Here is a 16040-nt window from a genome sequence, read left to right as displayed (position 1 = left end):
GCAGTCATCATTTTTCAAATATTTTTTCTGCTCTTTTTTCTCTTACTTCCACTTCTGGCATTCCAATTACGTCTATGTCATATATTTTGAAATTGTTTCACAGTTTTTGGATGTTCTACTCCGCATTTTTTCATCTTTTTTCTATTTGCGGTTCACTTTGGGAAGTCCTTGCTGGCCGTTCTTCAAGGTCACTGATTCTTTCCTAGGACAGGTCACAACTGAGGACCCCATCAAAGACATTTTTCACAGCTATTGCAGTAGCATGAATTCTGGCATTCCCTTTTTATTCTCTTTCACAGTTTCCATCTGCCTACTTCCATTACGTTGTCTACTTTTCCCATTAGAAGTCTTAGCATATTTATCATAGTTGTTTTATCTTCCCTGTCTGATCACTCCAGCTGCTGTGTCATATCTGAATTGGATCTGTATTGCTTCGACTGTTTGTTCTTTCTGGAACTCAGATGATTCAAATGTTAGCCCTTTGGCTTTCGTCCCACAGCTCCCAAACTCTCTGCCCATGTTTGTTTGCTTGTTGTACCATTTTCCTTAACAACATATTCGTTCCTGAACAGCAGCGTATTCTGTTGATCTGTCCTCAAGTTCACGGATTTCATCTTCTGTCACCTACATTCTACAATGGATCCCAGCCAGCAAGTTTTTAATTTTGTTTATTATATTTTTAAATATTTAATTTCCTTTTGGTACGTTTCATGTCATTTCTGTAACTTGGCAGAGGTTGGCTATCTTTTTTTAATTTCACAGGAATCCATAATTCCTCCTTCAAGAAATTTTATATTGGCTACTTTAAAATCTTTGCAAACTGGTCCCAACATCTGATTCATCTCTGTTGCTGTCGGGGATTGCCTTTTGTCATTTAAGCTTTGGCTTCCCTGGTTCTACATATGAAGAAGGATTTTTTATCCTGGCCTGCATAGTTTGCGTATTCTACGAAAAGACTCTTGCTCCTTTCATCGGAAGTTGCCCTGTTTTCAGGTTTGGCCTGTCTGTTCTGGCCTACTTTGTGGGGGCCTGTAGTCCCATAGTCACTTAGTTTCACGTGCTTTTGCAAAGCATTCCTGAACCACATTGTTCCGAGTCCACCTGATTTTCTGACGGGCGATTGCCAGAGATGCCCGTGGTAGCAGAAAATGCTTCCACGGGCCGTGGGGTGTCATTAGGTGGGGGTGTGGGATTCAGGACCTAAAGGATGTAGAGCATTTCCCCCTGGCCTGTTTTTCAGTCGCCCCTACCACTGGCCTTCCTACTCTATATCTGCCCGGATACCCAGGGGAGGGAGCCATCTACCCTGACACCTGCTGCTGCTGCTGGGAGGACTAGGAGCTGCAGGCCTGGCTATTTCTCCGCCACTGGGTGGAGGCACCCCAAAAGCAGTTCACCTTCTGGTGCAAATACCAGGCCTGGTTGCTTTCTGCCAGTGAGTGGAGGGACTGCAGGTGCCTGGCCTGGGGGTTGTTTTGCTGGGCAGAATACCATGAGCCACCATATCCAGTTGGAACCTTTGTGTTGGCTGGAGTAGAGGGAAGTGCTGGCCTTGGATCCCCTTCTGCCATTGAAGGGACCCCTAGGAGACATGAATCCTGCTGGAGTCACCTGCGCTGGTGGCGAGGCACAACTGTGGTAGTCTTGACAAGTGCGTGGGGTGGGTCAGGCCTCTGAGAATCAGCTATAGGTGCTGCTTTGGGAAGGTGGATCCTGTCGTTTCCTTCGTTCTGGGGTGCAGAGTGGATGGACCTGCCCCGCAGGCCAGGACCAGCTCTTAGAAATGCTGCAGGCAGTCCCTCTTGGTGCTTCTGTTGTGTGTCCATCTCTCCTTTATGCCACAGTTGAGCTTCCATTTCCTACTGGAGAGTAGGGAAGCTCTGCAGGGGAATGCAGCCATCCTGTGCTTCTTTTCTCCCCTCAGGGAACTGCTGAAGGCCGCACTACCCTGAGGGACAGGGCATCGTTCGGTAGACAAAGCACCCACCAAGTGAGAGAAGACAGCAGCTCCTCAGAAAACTCACGGGGCTGGGGAAACAAAACTTGGAGTCCAACTTACAAAGCAGTCAATATTTGAGAAGTCAAGGCCTTCGGAAGAAGAAAGGCAGCAGACGTGAGGCCTGCCTTGAGGGGTTTTCTCTCTGGAGGCATTTCTCCATACCTAAGCTGCACGGGACATGGGACGATGAAGCTGAGCAGGCAGCTGTGAAAAGTCTCAACAGGTTTCTCAGCAGTCCCACGGTGCAGGGAAGTAAAAAGAAGAGTGCAGAACTCACCAGAAAGACGTCCCCCAGGAAACACCCCAGACTGTCAGTGGGGACCCCTGAAGTGCCGCCATCTGGGAGGGGGGAAAACCTGAGGTGGTGCAAATCGTATAAAGCCCCGAGGACCCGTGAGTCAGCTCAGCGCCTGGCTGGGTTGATGATGTCATGGCCCCTACCCTGGAGGCCTGCCAGGGAGAAGGCGAAACTTCTATGGAGGAGAGAAGCATCATCCAGAACCACTCAGCTTTTCCATAAACAATGCCTGACACTTAATTAAACCACCAGACATATCAGAAAACCAGATTAAGAGAAAGAGGAAGAAAACACATCCCCCAGAATACCCCAATAGCGTACTTATCAGACATGGACTGTGAAATCATTGTGATTAATATGTCCAAGAATATGGATGACAAACTTGAGATTTCATCAGAACACTAGAAGTTCTAAATCAATCAAATAGCTACACTGGAAGATGGAAAACTGAAAAATACAATCGCTGACATTAAGAATTCTACATTTGAGTGCAACAACATATCAGAACCAGCAGAATGGAGGGGGAAGAGAGAGAAAAGTTCAGGGAAAGGGCAAGCAGAAGGCTGACAGGTGCACAGGTTTGTCCGTGGGATCTCAGAGACACAACCCGTGCATAGAAGGAACAGGACAGAGATGGTTCAAGCGGCAGCTAATACCCATGCAGCCCTTGCTGGATACTGGACACTCTGCCTGGGCTGTGCAATCCTTATCCAGAGACAGACTTAGGGACCCCTTCGAGATGGCTGCCTCTGGCCCTCAAGAGACACTTCTGCCTCCTGATCAAAAGCCCCAAAATGTTTTTATTGTGGTCAAAACGTGTATAGAGTGTGAAACGGTCACTTTAATCATTTTAAGTGTACAGTTCAGGGCATTAATTAGGTTCACAATCTTGGGCAACTGTCACCACTCTTGCCAAACCTTTTGCTATTGTGAACAGAAACTCTGTACACAATGAACAGTGAGTCCCCCTCTACTCTTCCCACTTAGTCCCTGGTATCCTCTACTCTACTTTCAGCCTCTATGATTTTGCCTCCTTTAGACATTGCAGATCTGTCAAATCCTAAGGGATGTGTCCTTTTGGGTCTGGGGTATTTCACTTGGCATAATGTTTGCAAGGTTAACCATCTTGTAGCATGTATCCTAAAGACGCTTTAAAGGTTAGAGACAACAAGGTTTCCATTTTTCTTTCCAGTTGGCAGGAAGAATTTGGAACCAACCTTTGGGATCCCACTGTAATCATGTGCATAATTCACCAAATGCCTTTTCAGCCACACCTCAGATATTTTAGGGGTGAGTTTAGGCAATGATCGAGTAAGGTTCCCCCTCGCCGACAAGTCTCCCGTAATAGCTGTGTTGTTTCAGTAAACGAGTGAGTGGGATGCTCTCCATTCTGGGGGACAGAAAAGAATCAAAAGGCTTTTTCATCACAGACTCTTTATTTTCTATTCAAGATCAAATTAAGCGAGATAAGAAGTTATCTACACTGGTTTCTCAGACCTCTGGTGGTGAAGTTTCTTTTCTTAGGAGGTGAATTACTTCAAGATCAGAGCAGAGAAACTGTACTCTCTTCCTGAACTCACATCAAAGAAACTCAGCCATCTCCTGTGGGAAAGAAAAACAAACAAACAAACAAACAAACAAAGAAAAACCCATTTTTTCCAGGGTCAGTGTTTGTTCACCGTTTCTCTCACATTAGGCGACTCTTCTCTGACAATACACCCGATATAATCGACGGAGACAGCACCCAGACACCACACTACTTCTCCTTTCTCATTTGGGCATCTGAACGGTTTGCTTCATCTATTGCAAGACAGATTTTATAACCAATAGGCAAGCATGGAACTATCAACAGGATAATAATAGAATTAGTAATGACGGGGCATCCTCCTGCGTCCTTGCTCTTACTCGCCTACAGTACCTACTGTGAGCAGGTATGCTTCTTACCTTCAGGGCCGTGATCTTCTGGGAAGAGTTGAGTAAGTCCACAATAAGTTTTCAGAGGAGAGAGGAAATGTCACATGTCAACAGGTGAGTCTGCAGGATTATGATGTCGCAACCGAGTTTCTCATGACATATGAAAACATTGATTGAAATGTAACGGAATATTTTTAAAACACCCAAAGACTAGATCCTGGGTTGTTTTGGTAATGGGAAGTTCCCTCTCCCCGGTGCTCTTCACAACAGACTCACACACCAAGAACTCGTCAGTCTACAAATGGCGTTGAGCCACATGCATCTACCTAACTAGAGAACGGAGCGTTCAGTTGGCAGGATTCTCATCTCAGGAAACACAATCCTTGGGGACAGAGGAGAACTGAGTCACACCCTCCTGGCGTGGGGTAAAACACGGTAGGGGAGCAAAGTCGACATAAAACGGAACAACTATTTGCCTTTGTGAATGGCAACCTAGTATGGCATGAAAGGGAGCATGGGGCATAAGAAAGGCCTTCCGGGAACTTCCTCTGATGTTCTGGCAGGGCATCAGCCGGCCTCTGGTGTCATGACAGAGGCACGTGGAACCAAATGCACATCAGAGGCATTCTTTGTGATTCTGGTTGGGCGTGCTGGCAACACGACCAGGGTGGCAGCTACCTCTGAGTATGGTAAGATTGCTAAGTCTGTGAGACCCTCTCCCTAGTCGTGTGTTAGGCCTCGGAGTCTTCTTGTGTCAGTGCATGGCTGAGCTCATGTGATCCCACATGTCATGTCTGATCAGGCTGTGCAGAATGGGCAGCAGGGATAGTGCGGGGCAGTGCATTCATTTACAAGAGCTGCCATAACAAAATGTCCCCCACTGGGTGGCTTTAAGAACAAAAGTTTATTTTCTCACAGCTCGAGTTAGGAAGGCCAAGGTCAAGGTCCCCACATGGTTGGCTTCCCCTGGAACCTCTGTCCTTGGCTTGCACATGGACGCCGTCTTGCTGCCTCTTCACGTGTTGTCCATCTGTGGTCACACACCCCTGGTTTCCTTCCGTGTGTCCTCATCTCCTCTTCTCATGAGGACACCAGTCAGATTGGAGTAGGGACCACCCTAACGGCTTCATTTTAACCTGATCATCACGTATTCAAAAGCCCAGTCTTCGAGTACAGTCATATTCTGAGGTACTGGCAGTTAAAGTTTTAAGATATGAATTTTGAGGGCACACGATTCAGCCCATAACAGGCAGGATCAGCTCTGAGACACCCTGTCAGCCCCTTTTGTGCCACCGTCTCCCATCATCAGAGAAGTGGCCAGAATTAAAAGTGTGTCCCCTTCCTGACATGCAATACGCCTTGCACTGTGCTGAGGAAATAGCGGACCTCTTTCCCTTCCCCTGCTTGTGTTTCCCACGGTGAACGGAGTCAAGTCAGAGGTGGGACGATGATCCAGGGTAGAGGGAAAATAATGTGCCTTAGAGGCACTAATCGGAACCCTGAACAAGCCACCTCACCCCGTCTCTAGGAGTCTGTGGTCCCTCATGCATAGCGAGGAGATTAATGCCGGCTACCTGTGTTATAGGATGGTTGGAAGCACGGAAGAAGGTGGCAGTTATGAAAGTGCCTTGAAATGGTATGTGGCCCAATCTGTGTGAGTTTACACCCTTCCGTGCATATCCAATCCTTACCCTTGGCTGTGTTTTTGATCCTAGGAGCCCTGCCTCTCCTTCTCACTGGATTTGTTCATCTCTGACGCAGCAGCCTTTCCTACCAATGCCCTATGGTAAGAAAAACTGATTTTTTTTTAAGTATCATGCCCGATCCCGGGGTGGGACTCTGGATCTCTCCAGTGCAGTCATGGCTATCCCATTCCCCTTTGCCGGGTGATGGTGTTTCCCGCCTCCCCTACACCTAACGGTGGTGGCCACGTGACCCAGTTCTGCCCACAGAAGTGGATGGGCCACATGTAGGGGTCTTCTGTGGAAGATTCTGTTTCTTGATAAGAAGGACGAATGTGCAGTGGGATGTTAATCCAGCCATCAGAAAGAAGGAAATCCTGCCATTTGCGACAGGGAATTAGAGCTGGAATCTTCCGATCCGGTCTTCCTAGTTTGGCAAGAAAGTCTCAGAGGCAGTGTTGCATTATTCTCTCAGGAGGCACACACTGCACGGCTGCCCCTCTTTTTATAATGCCGGCATGGGGCGCCGGCGGCCCTTGAGGCTTAAAATTGAGATTTTTTAATTCTATCTACCCTTCTTTATGTATGAGATGGAATTCTTCTCTGATGAGCAACTTCCCCCATCCACTCTTCGGGAACCAGTGTTACAGTTCATATGCCAGACACGGGATAATCGTTTCATTATTGGCCTCTGCGCACCCAATTTCAAGATAATGAATTTGTTTCGTAGTATTTAATAATGGTGACTCTGAGGTCTTTGTCTCCTTAGAGTCGCTGTGGACTCAATATTTAATCACAGTTGATGTGTTTAGGTCCATCTCAGTTCTGATTCTTACTGACACTCGGTTTGTCCCTAAGTGACGCAGACTCAATCTCAATCTGCCGGCACAGGCGCGAGCTCTCAGCAGGGGCTTAGTAAATGGTGCTGAAAGTGTGTCAAAGAACTGAGTGAGGTGTATCGCTACCATCCTCGATTGTTTTGCCACAACATTATATTACTGGGCCTGCCCCTCCAACAAATGCTTGAAACTGACATCACCCCTTTGCCCTCTTTGGTGTTATTCAAGTAGTACTACAGTGGGAGCAGAAAATTGAACACTCACCCTCCTTCGTGGGATCTTTCTACATTCGTGGGGGCGCGGTGGGGGACAAGTGACCTCAACTCATGGGTCTGATTGTCTTTTGGCTTCCAAAATTCATTTCCCCCATGACCATTAATTCTCACTCACACTGTTTTCTCTCTGCTCATCTGTGCCATCATCTGCTATTTCTCTACTTCCCAGAAGCTTGCAGAGCCCAGATTTCCTCTTTCCCTCATACAGCTCCTCCTTATCACTGTCCCAGCACTCCTATGGAAGTAGTTTGTCAGCACATCAACAAGTGTCTTTATTCTGCTTCTTCATCTCAGTGGTTTTTCCGGTTATGGCTGTGCATGTTGAAGGCCGAGTGTTTGACCTGGGTCACATCAAAGACCCTTTGGTGACCAGCCTCCGTGTCCTCAAACTTCAGTTTTCTGATTTCTGACATGGGGTAAGAGCTGGCTCTCCTGTACTGATGTGAAATGAGTTCCACAAGAGATTGTTAGAACGTCATAAATCATACAACGTCCGGATGTGTAAGCTTTCTGTGCCCACAATGACCTGTGTTGGATTAAATGTGGGGGAATTTGACAACACTTTGAACTTATCCCAGCACTCTTAGAGATGGCGGTAATATTTACACATGGATCACTGTATTATCTGCAGGAGTTGGTTGGCTATTGTGTTAACATGTAGGGATCCCTTTTCCCCCTTTAACCCCCAGATTTAACTACTTTCTGGAAAGGCTACTCCAGCAATTGGCTATTGGGTAATTCAATTCTAGTGGAGGTTGATTCCCCAAATTTTATTTTAATTTTTTTTCTTATTAAGGTATAAATGACATATTATTTTGTGTAAATTTAAGGTGGGCATGATTATTTTGGTATATTATTTTATATGTATGTATGTATGTGTATGTGTGTATGACACACATAATGTACTTGATCACCTCCTAGTATTAACTAATATTTCTATGATGTCACACAATTATTATTTGTATGCCTCCTTGAATTTTACTGTAGCCGTTTTTGGTTCTGGTAGAAAATTATCAATGCTGAGGGTACAGTGTTCTTCATATTCCCCTTAATTGTGTGTAAATTTTTCTGAAAGTTACAGGATTGCCTCATCAGCTTTAGTTTTGTAGTTATGTTCTCACCTAGTATTTGCAACATTGGATGAATAACTTCCCAGTGTGTGTGGTGTGAACACTGTAGGCAATAGGGACTGCCTTAGAATGGAGATGCATTTTCCCCAGTTTAAACTCAAATGAGGCTATGTTCTCTGCGCATACTCCCAGGCTTGGCTATCAGGCATTTCAGCCACGATTGATGTTGCTGTCCCACACTTTACTATAGTAGTGGTATCTGAGCAGTAACGAAGCTGCTGAAGTATCTTGTAATTTCAGCCTCTGTGATTCTTTGTCCCCACCATGTATCCTTGCACCTTGCACCCTAGGATATACGTGTGAATATGGATTCATCTCCACTTATCTAAGGAAACAGTCACAGAGTAGTTAAAGAAATTTAACAAAGGAAATAGTTTGAAATGCCAGGCCTTGAATTTGAACCCCAGCTTTTTTGGCACTTCTACTAGTCAGTGTTTGGTTGCTATTAATAGAAAACACTCTATGTTAATAGCACAGGGATTAATTGGGGAGTTAGAGACTTTTAAATATTGTCCTTGAAGGGCCTGGAGATATAAGTGTATTCATGGCCTCTCAGAATGATTATTACATACATCAGAATTGGCCCCCAAGGGGAGCTGTCACTGCTGCCACAGTTGAGGAGAGGGGAAATCAGTATATTTTCAGTGCAACTGTTGGCTTTAGGCATAGGGTGCCTTAGTTGCCTACCTGGAAGCAGGAAAGTCTGCCAGAGTTGTTATCTCAGTGAAGATACTTCTTCAGGTGGCTCCATAGCTCAGATCAAGCTTGCCTTACCCCACATGTCTCTACATTTAAGTTGGCTTTAAAGTAAATCTGATCAGTGTGCATCAGATTGACAGAAGGTAAAATGCATCGGGAACCTTAGGAGCAAAAACTCTAGGAAATGGAAACTTAAGCTTTCCATCTTCTTTAATACAGAGAGGCAAATTTATGAACAGAGCTCAAAGATATCCTGAGAGAACCAATATAAGGCATCCAAAACAGTCTTCTTAACCCTGTGTTCACTAGGGTCTTGATATTTTCCTGTTCTTCTTTTAACCCATCTGATGCTACTATTCCTCAATCCTGGATGAAATTTAAAACTCAGCTTGTACTCTAGGCTGCTCAATGATGCTAGGTGTATGTTGGGGGAAAAAGGGAATCTCCAAACCTGGAGTACTGTATTATGTTTCTATGTGTTTATGTATTATGCTTTTGTTTAATTGGAATTCTTAAAAAAATAATTTTACTACTCCCAAGTCAGCCACCTTACCTATACCCCAAAGGTCTATTCTATATCTTCCCCCATTCCTCATTTTTCTTATTGCAATCTTCCCTCAGAATCTCCACAGGGTTATCTCTTACTTCAGGAAGAACTCAACTGAATTATCCTTTCTTAAATTCATCCATATTTCCATTCTCTGCAGATAATCTAAGACTATATCCTCTTCCTCCATTTGTGATTTATACTCACCAAATCTCCCGATTCCTTTCTTGATATATAATAGATGCTACAAGTCAGTATGGCCTTAGAATCTTTTTGTCCGTGTTTGAACACCAAGTCCAGTATTTACTAGCTATGTAACCTTGGATAATTCACTCAGCCTCTCTAAACATCCATTTCTTATCTGTAAAAGAGAGTGATTTAAGATTACCTTCTTCACAGAATGGTAGGGAAAATGAAATAAGAGAATCCATCGAAAATCATTGAAATACGACCTGCTACTAAAACACACACACACACACACACAACAAAGTGAGTTATCATCAGATAGATGTAGTTTAACTGTAATGTACTGGATGAGAACATGGAGACCTTGTGAAAAAAATCTGTTTCCTCTAATCATACTGGTGTTGGTAGTACTGAGACTACTTATGTAAAAATGTAATAAGTCAAATGAGTATTTTATTTTCAAATTTTATTATCCCTGTTATCATTGACAACCAGTATTCTTGGTTTAATAGAAATGTATAAAATTGGTCTGGTACATTTTGTCATACCAGATAATAAATAAACCAGTAAGTATGGTAGGGAAAATTGTTTTAAATACATCAAATATATGTAAATCCAATAATTCATAATTATTCTTTTGAAATATCCTTATTTGTCATCTGTGAAGGATTATAGGCAACTAAATCATTATTTTGAAAACTCTCAAAGAGAAATAATCAATCGCTTCCCTGTGTTTCCTTTCAAATTTATACCTCAAAGTAACAAAATTGTTGAAGGAAAATTGTTTTAAAGCTGTATTCCAATTAATAAAGAAAGGACAGAAGTACAATATCACAATTTTGCAACCCCTAATGATATAGTGTTTCTACACAATCATCATTAATTTCTGCTAACTGTAAAATAAGTCACAACCTGATCTTATGTGCCTCTTTATGGAAATACTCAAATGCTAAAAATTGCACCTATATCTGGTCAAGCTCATAGATCCAATTATTGATATACAGGAAATAGAGGGAAAAAAATTCTAAACTATACTATAAAGATACAATCAGCAAACTCAAGAATGTAGAAAACTCTACAAGTCACATCATCCATTTTCTTCAATGAATAAATGATATAGAAATAAGGGAGGATAGGTTGGGAACCTGTAGATTGAGACTTAAAAGAGGTATCAAAAAAAAAAAAAAGCTAGGTAAAATTGAACTGTAGTGTTTGAGTATACATCAGTGTGATAAAACTATACAGGAAATAATGGATAAACCATAAATGTCAGGATAGTGGTTACACTTAGAGAGAGAGGGGGTGGGTTGTGACTGGACAGGGTACTGAGAAGTCTGCTGAGTTGGCCAGCAAATTTCTAATCATTGATTTGTGTGGTGGTTACAAGTGTGTTTCCCTTCTAAGTCAATAAACAATAATTTTTCGTTATGCAAATTTCTATATTTGTGCTATATTTCACAAAAAAATTTAAGAAGAAATGATTAGGCAATGACCAGATATTGCCTGCACTTAAAAAAAAAAAAAAAAAAAAAACCTTTGGTGAAGACAATTCGCTCACTTATTGATGAACTCTTTCAAAGTTCTAGGCAGATAAACTTGAGACACTCACCCCATGTTGCAAATCAAATGAATTTGGTCCAAGGTTAGTTTCTGTGTGTATAGTCCTGTCAATGTTTCTCTCTCTTGGATGGACCTGCCCCCACCCTGAGCCCCAAGGATGATGGCTTGTGAGGATATCCTCTCACTATTTCTCATTTTTTCTTTAAGGTTTTAGAAGTGAAGCATCCTCTGTTCTCTAGCAGAGATATTATTAAATAGTAGTCATGTTAACATTCTCATAATCAATGCAATTGACCCAGGTGAAGAAAACATCCCAGGTCTGTCCAGCTTCCTTGCTAATACGAAACTAATGTGAACACAACTGCCTAAACCTTGCTTGACAAGTTCTCCCAGAGACATTTTATTAAGTCTATCCTAGGTTTACAGAATGCCCAAGAAAGGCTCCAGCACGTGTGGAGTATTGTCCAAGGTTCTCTGCACATTCAACCTCACAGTTCTTCCTATTCGTTGTGAATAAGCATGCACACTCTCTTTATGTGACAACAAATAATTAAGCCATTACCAGAGGCAAAAAGAATGAAGGGGTTTGATATCTAATGGCTTGGGAACAGCACAGAACTAGTAAAATAGTGACAGCACTAGACCAAAACCATCAAGGGTCCAGGTCTGTTAGACATAGAACATTTTTTTTCTACTCCTAAAGTCCTGAGAACAAAATTGTTAAGTTAAAAATCAGTCACCAATTTTTAAACGTATTTTGACTTGTTGTTGGATTTATTTAATATCCAACTTTATGACCTTACCTTGTACTAGCAAATTGTATTTTCCCAAGATCTTTTTTTTTCTATTTCAGTTTTATCTAAATTAAGATAATTTACAGACCAGCTCTTCTAGGCTTTGGCTCAAATGTTACAAGCTCTTTCTGAGGGTGAGATTCTATTGATTAGTGTCTATGGACTTTGTTCGTCTCAGAGGTCTTCATCAGTTTAATTAGGCTGACATCCACAGCCCCATGTCATTACTACTAACTGAGAAAGGGTCCAACATGACACTGATTTGTTCTTAGACAAACCCAGTACCAGCAATACCAGCAGTGAGTAGGGTTCCAAGCCTCCAGAATGGGGCAAGAAAGACTGTGGACCCAGAGTGTAGTCTGGGGAGGTGCTGGTGAGTGGGGCAGGATGCAGTTGGTTAGCATACAAATGATCTGAGTCCAGGGTTTGCCTGTGGGACCCACCAGAGCATTTTAGGGTAGCCATTTTTCAGGCACCTGCACAAAAGCTGTAAGTTGGGCAGCTTCACCAGGACAAGGTTTTCCTTCGGCGTTCCTTCCACATACACAGCCACGGTGCTTAACATGAAAACAAGTTCTAACCCCATGCTTACAGCACAGAAGCCATCAGCAAGAGTTACAGGCTTACGGGGGCCCTCCGGAAGAAGGAAAATCAAAAAGCCTCTGGGTTTCAAATTAATGAGCGATCTTAAGTGGCATTTCCTAGGTTCAGGTACATCATCTATTTCATGAGTGCCTCTCTAGTCGCTAATGTCTTCCTTTGGTTGCTGGGTTTCGGGGTAGTTAACCCATCTCCTGCCTCCATTTGTTCAATAGCTATTCTCGTTTTTACTTGGATCTTTGAGTAGAATTGTAAGCCACGTGTGCCAGTCTAGGGTTAATCATTACACCGTCCAACTGCTCTCCCAGACCGTGCGAACAGAAATGAATGGACAATTTCGTTTTGCAAATTCTACTTTTGGACTTAGCCCATGGCTGAGAACCAAGGAGGCGAGCGTACGGATGGCAGCGAGGGGTCAGTCCACGCCCCGCGTTGGGTCGGCGGTGGAGGAGTCGGAAGTGGTCGGGGTTTGGGGGAGGAGATCCGCTCACACACAAGAGGAGAGGGTTGAGCCGCCATATCTGCTGCTGCTGCCGCCGCAGTTGCGAATGCAGTGTTGGGACGTAGCTGCCGCCGCGCTGCCGCTAAGGTTCGTGTCGCTCCCCCCGGCACTTCGCTCTTGCAGCCTTACCCCTTGGCGGCGTAGCCCGCTCTTTCTGGCGTGTTAACCCCGCTCCCTCCCCGCCACCCATCAGGTCCTCAGACCATGGATCCGGGCAGCAGCAGCAGCGACTCGGCGCCCGACTGCTGGGACCAGGTGGACATGGAAGCCCCGGGTTCGGCCCCGAGCGGAGACCGAGCCTCCTCGGCGCTTGCCGAGGCCCAGCGGGAGCATCTCAGTTCGGCCTTCAGCCGTCAGCTCAACGTCAATGCCAAACCCTTCGTGCCTAACGTACACGCCGCGGAGTTCGTGCCGTCCTTTCTGCGGGGCTCGGCCCAGCCGCAGACCCCCCCGGCCGACATCACCAGCATCGATGAAACCTGCCCCGGCGCGGGCGACCCTCAAGGTAAAAGGCTGGGACGGGGGGCACCTGTGGAACATTCCAAAGAGGAACAGTTAGTGTTGCATGAAGGTTCCAATTCAGCCGTTACCATGGAACTTTCAGAACCTGTTGTAGAAAATGGAGAGGTGGAGATGATCCTAGAAGAGTCATGGGAGCACAATAAAGAAGTAAGTGAAGCTGAGCCAGGGGGTAGTTCCTTGGGAGATTCAGGGCCCCCAGAAGAAAGTGGCCAGGAAATGATGGAGAAAGAGGAAATGAGAAAAGCTAAATCTGTGTTCGTGCCCTCAGGTGCTCCTAAAAAAGAACACGTAAATGTGGTATTCATTGGGCATGTAGATGCTGGAAAGTCAACCATTGGAGGACAAATCATGTTTTTGACAGGAATGGTTGACAAAAGGACACTTGAGAAATATGAGAGAGAAGCTAAGGAAAAAAACAGAGAAACTTGGTATTTGTCCTGGGCCTTAGATACAAATCAGGAAGAACGAGACAAGGGTAAAACAGTAGAAGTGGGTCGTGCCTATTTTGAAACAGAAAAGAAACATTTCACCATTTTAGATGCTCCTGGACACAAGAGTTTTGTCCCAAATATGATTGGTGGTGCTTCTCAAGCTGATCTGGCTGTACTGGTAATCTCTGCCAGGAAAGGAGAATTTGAAACTGGATTTGAGAAGGGTGGACAGACAAGAGAACATGCAATGTTGGCAAAAACAGCAGGGGTAAAACATTTAGTAGTGCTTATTAATAAGATGGATGATCCCACAGTTAATTGGAGCAGCGAGAGATATGAAGAATGTAAAGAAAAACTGGTGCCCTTTTTGAAAAAAGTCGGCTTTAGTCCCAAAAAGGACATTCACTTTATGCCCTGCTCAGGGCTGACGGGGGCAAATATTAAAGAGCAATCAGATTTTTGCCCTTGGTACACTGGATTACCATTTATTCCATATTTGGATAATATGCCAAACTTCAACAGATCAATTGATGGACCAATTAGACTGCCAATTGTGGATAAGTACAAGGATATGGGCACTGTAGTCCTGGGAAAGCTGGAATCAGGATCCATTTTTAAGGGCCAGCAGCTTGTGATGATGCCAAACAAGCACAATGTGGAAGTTCTTGGAATTCTTTCTGATGATGCTGAAACTGATTATGTAGCCCCAGGTGAAAACCTTAAAATCAGACTGAAGGGAATTGAAGAAGAAGAGATTCTTCCAGGATTCATACTTTGTGACCCCAATAATCTGTGCCATTCTGGACGCACCTTTGATGTTCAGATAGTGATTATTGAGCACAAGTCCATCATCTGCCCAGGCTATAATGCGGTGCTGCACATTCATACTTGTATTGAGGAAGTTGAGATAACAGCCTTAATCTCCTTGGTAGACAAAAAGTCAGGAGAGAAAAGTAAGACACGGCCCCGCTTCGTGAAACAAGATCAAGTGTGCATTGCCCGTTTAAGGACAGCAGGGACTATCTGCCTTGAAACATTCAAAGATTTTCCTCAGATGGGTCGTTTTACTTTAAGAGATGAGGGTAAGACCATTGCAATTGGAAAAGTTCTCAAACTGGTCCCAGAGAAGGACTAAGCAGTTTTCTTGATGCCCCTGCACAATACTGTGAGAATTGACTACAAAAGTTCACCACTTTCTCTTATTTACTGCCCATTGACAGACTTTTCTTCATATTTTGCAAAGAGAAAATTCACAGCAAAAATCCATGTTTTGTCAGCTTTCTCATGTTGAGATCTCAGTTATATCACTGTTGAATTGACCCACAACTTTCCTCCTCCTCTGCCATTTTGCTCCCTTGGACAGAACCAGTAATAGCTTTGTAAGTGATGTGGGTGTAATTGTCTATAACAATGAAAAATTAATATATTTTTTAATTTTTCATTTTCTCTTAGGATATTTAGACAACCCTTGTTCCACGCAGATCAGAGTGTGTCAGTGTGTGTACATGTTAAAAAGACAACTAACATGTCAATAAAATATTCCATTTGAAACTCTTATTGGTATCTGAAATGCTTTTGAATATTTTTAAAAATTTGTACATAATAGTATTCAATTAGCTTTTTTACTTTCTCAAGTCATTGAACACATCATATTACTTGGGCTTTTATTTTATTTTTTTTAAAGATTTATTTTTTTGACAGAGAGACACAGCGAGAGAGGGAACACAAGCAGAGGGAGTGGGAGAGGGAGAAGCAGGCTTCCCGCCGAGCAGGGAGCCCGATGCGGGGCTCGATCCCAGGATCCTGGGATCATGACCTGAGCCGAAGGCAGACGCTTAACGACTGAGCCACCCAGGCACCCCTACTTGGGCTTTTAAATACTGTCCTACACTCACTGTTTTGAAAGAGGCATTTACAAACAATGCACAGGTTTGTATTAAAAGAAGATTTTCCATTCGGAAAAAAAATCTATTTGAGGGCTCTTCCCAGTGAATTTTGTTTTCTCTGTCCAATTCGAATCAATAAAGGAGCTCTTCTGTCTCCCCACTTGTGATTTGGAGAA

The 16040-nt window shown here is 43.8% G+C and overlaps 1 protein-coding gene across 2 annotated transcripts; it reads left to right on the top strand.

The window, feature by feature from the left end:
• Positions 1-13005: 13005 nt before the first annotated feature.
• Positions 13006-15535, top strand: GSPT2 (G1 to S phase transition 2). 2 transcript variants are annotated; one of them, XM_035004892.1, is made up of 3 exons: positions 13006-13112; positions 13219-13530; positions 13630-15535. In XM_035004892.1, exons 2-3 carry the CDS (start codon positions 13230-13232, stop codon positions 15111-15113), a joined length of 1785 nt encoding a protein of 594 aa, XP_034860783.1. In that variant the 5' UTR covers positions 13006-13112; positions 13219-13229; the 3' UTR covers positions 15114-15535. The 2 variants fall into 2 exon arrangements, with proteins under 2 accessions (XP_034860783.1, XP_034860775.1); XM_035004884.1 differs by having other exon boundaries at positions 13219-15535.
• The last annotated feature ends 505 nt before the right edge of the window (positions 15536-16040 follow it).

Source organism: Mirounga leonina, unplaced genomic scaffold, assembly GCF_011800145.1.
Source record: "Mirounga leonina isolate KUSES-001 unplaced genomic scaffold, KU_Mleo_1.0 Mir_101609, whole genome shotgun sequence".
NCBI classification, from domain to species: Eukaryota; Metazoa; Chordata; class Mammalia; order Carnivora; family Phocidae; genus Mirounga; species Mirounga leonina.
Note: the sequence above shows the minus strand (reverse complement) of the source record. Positions and strands in the feature narration are given on the sequence as shown.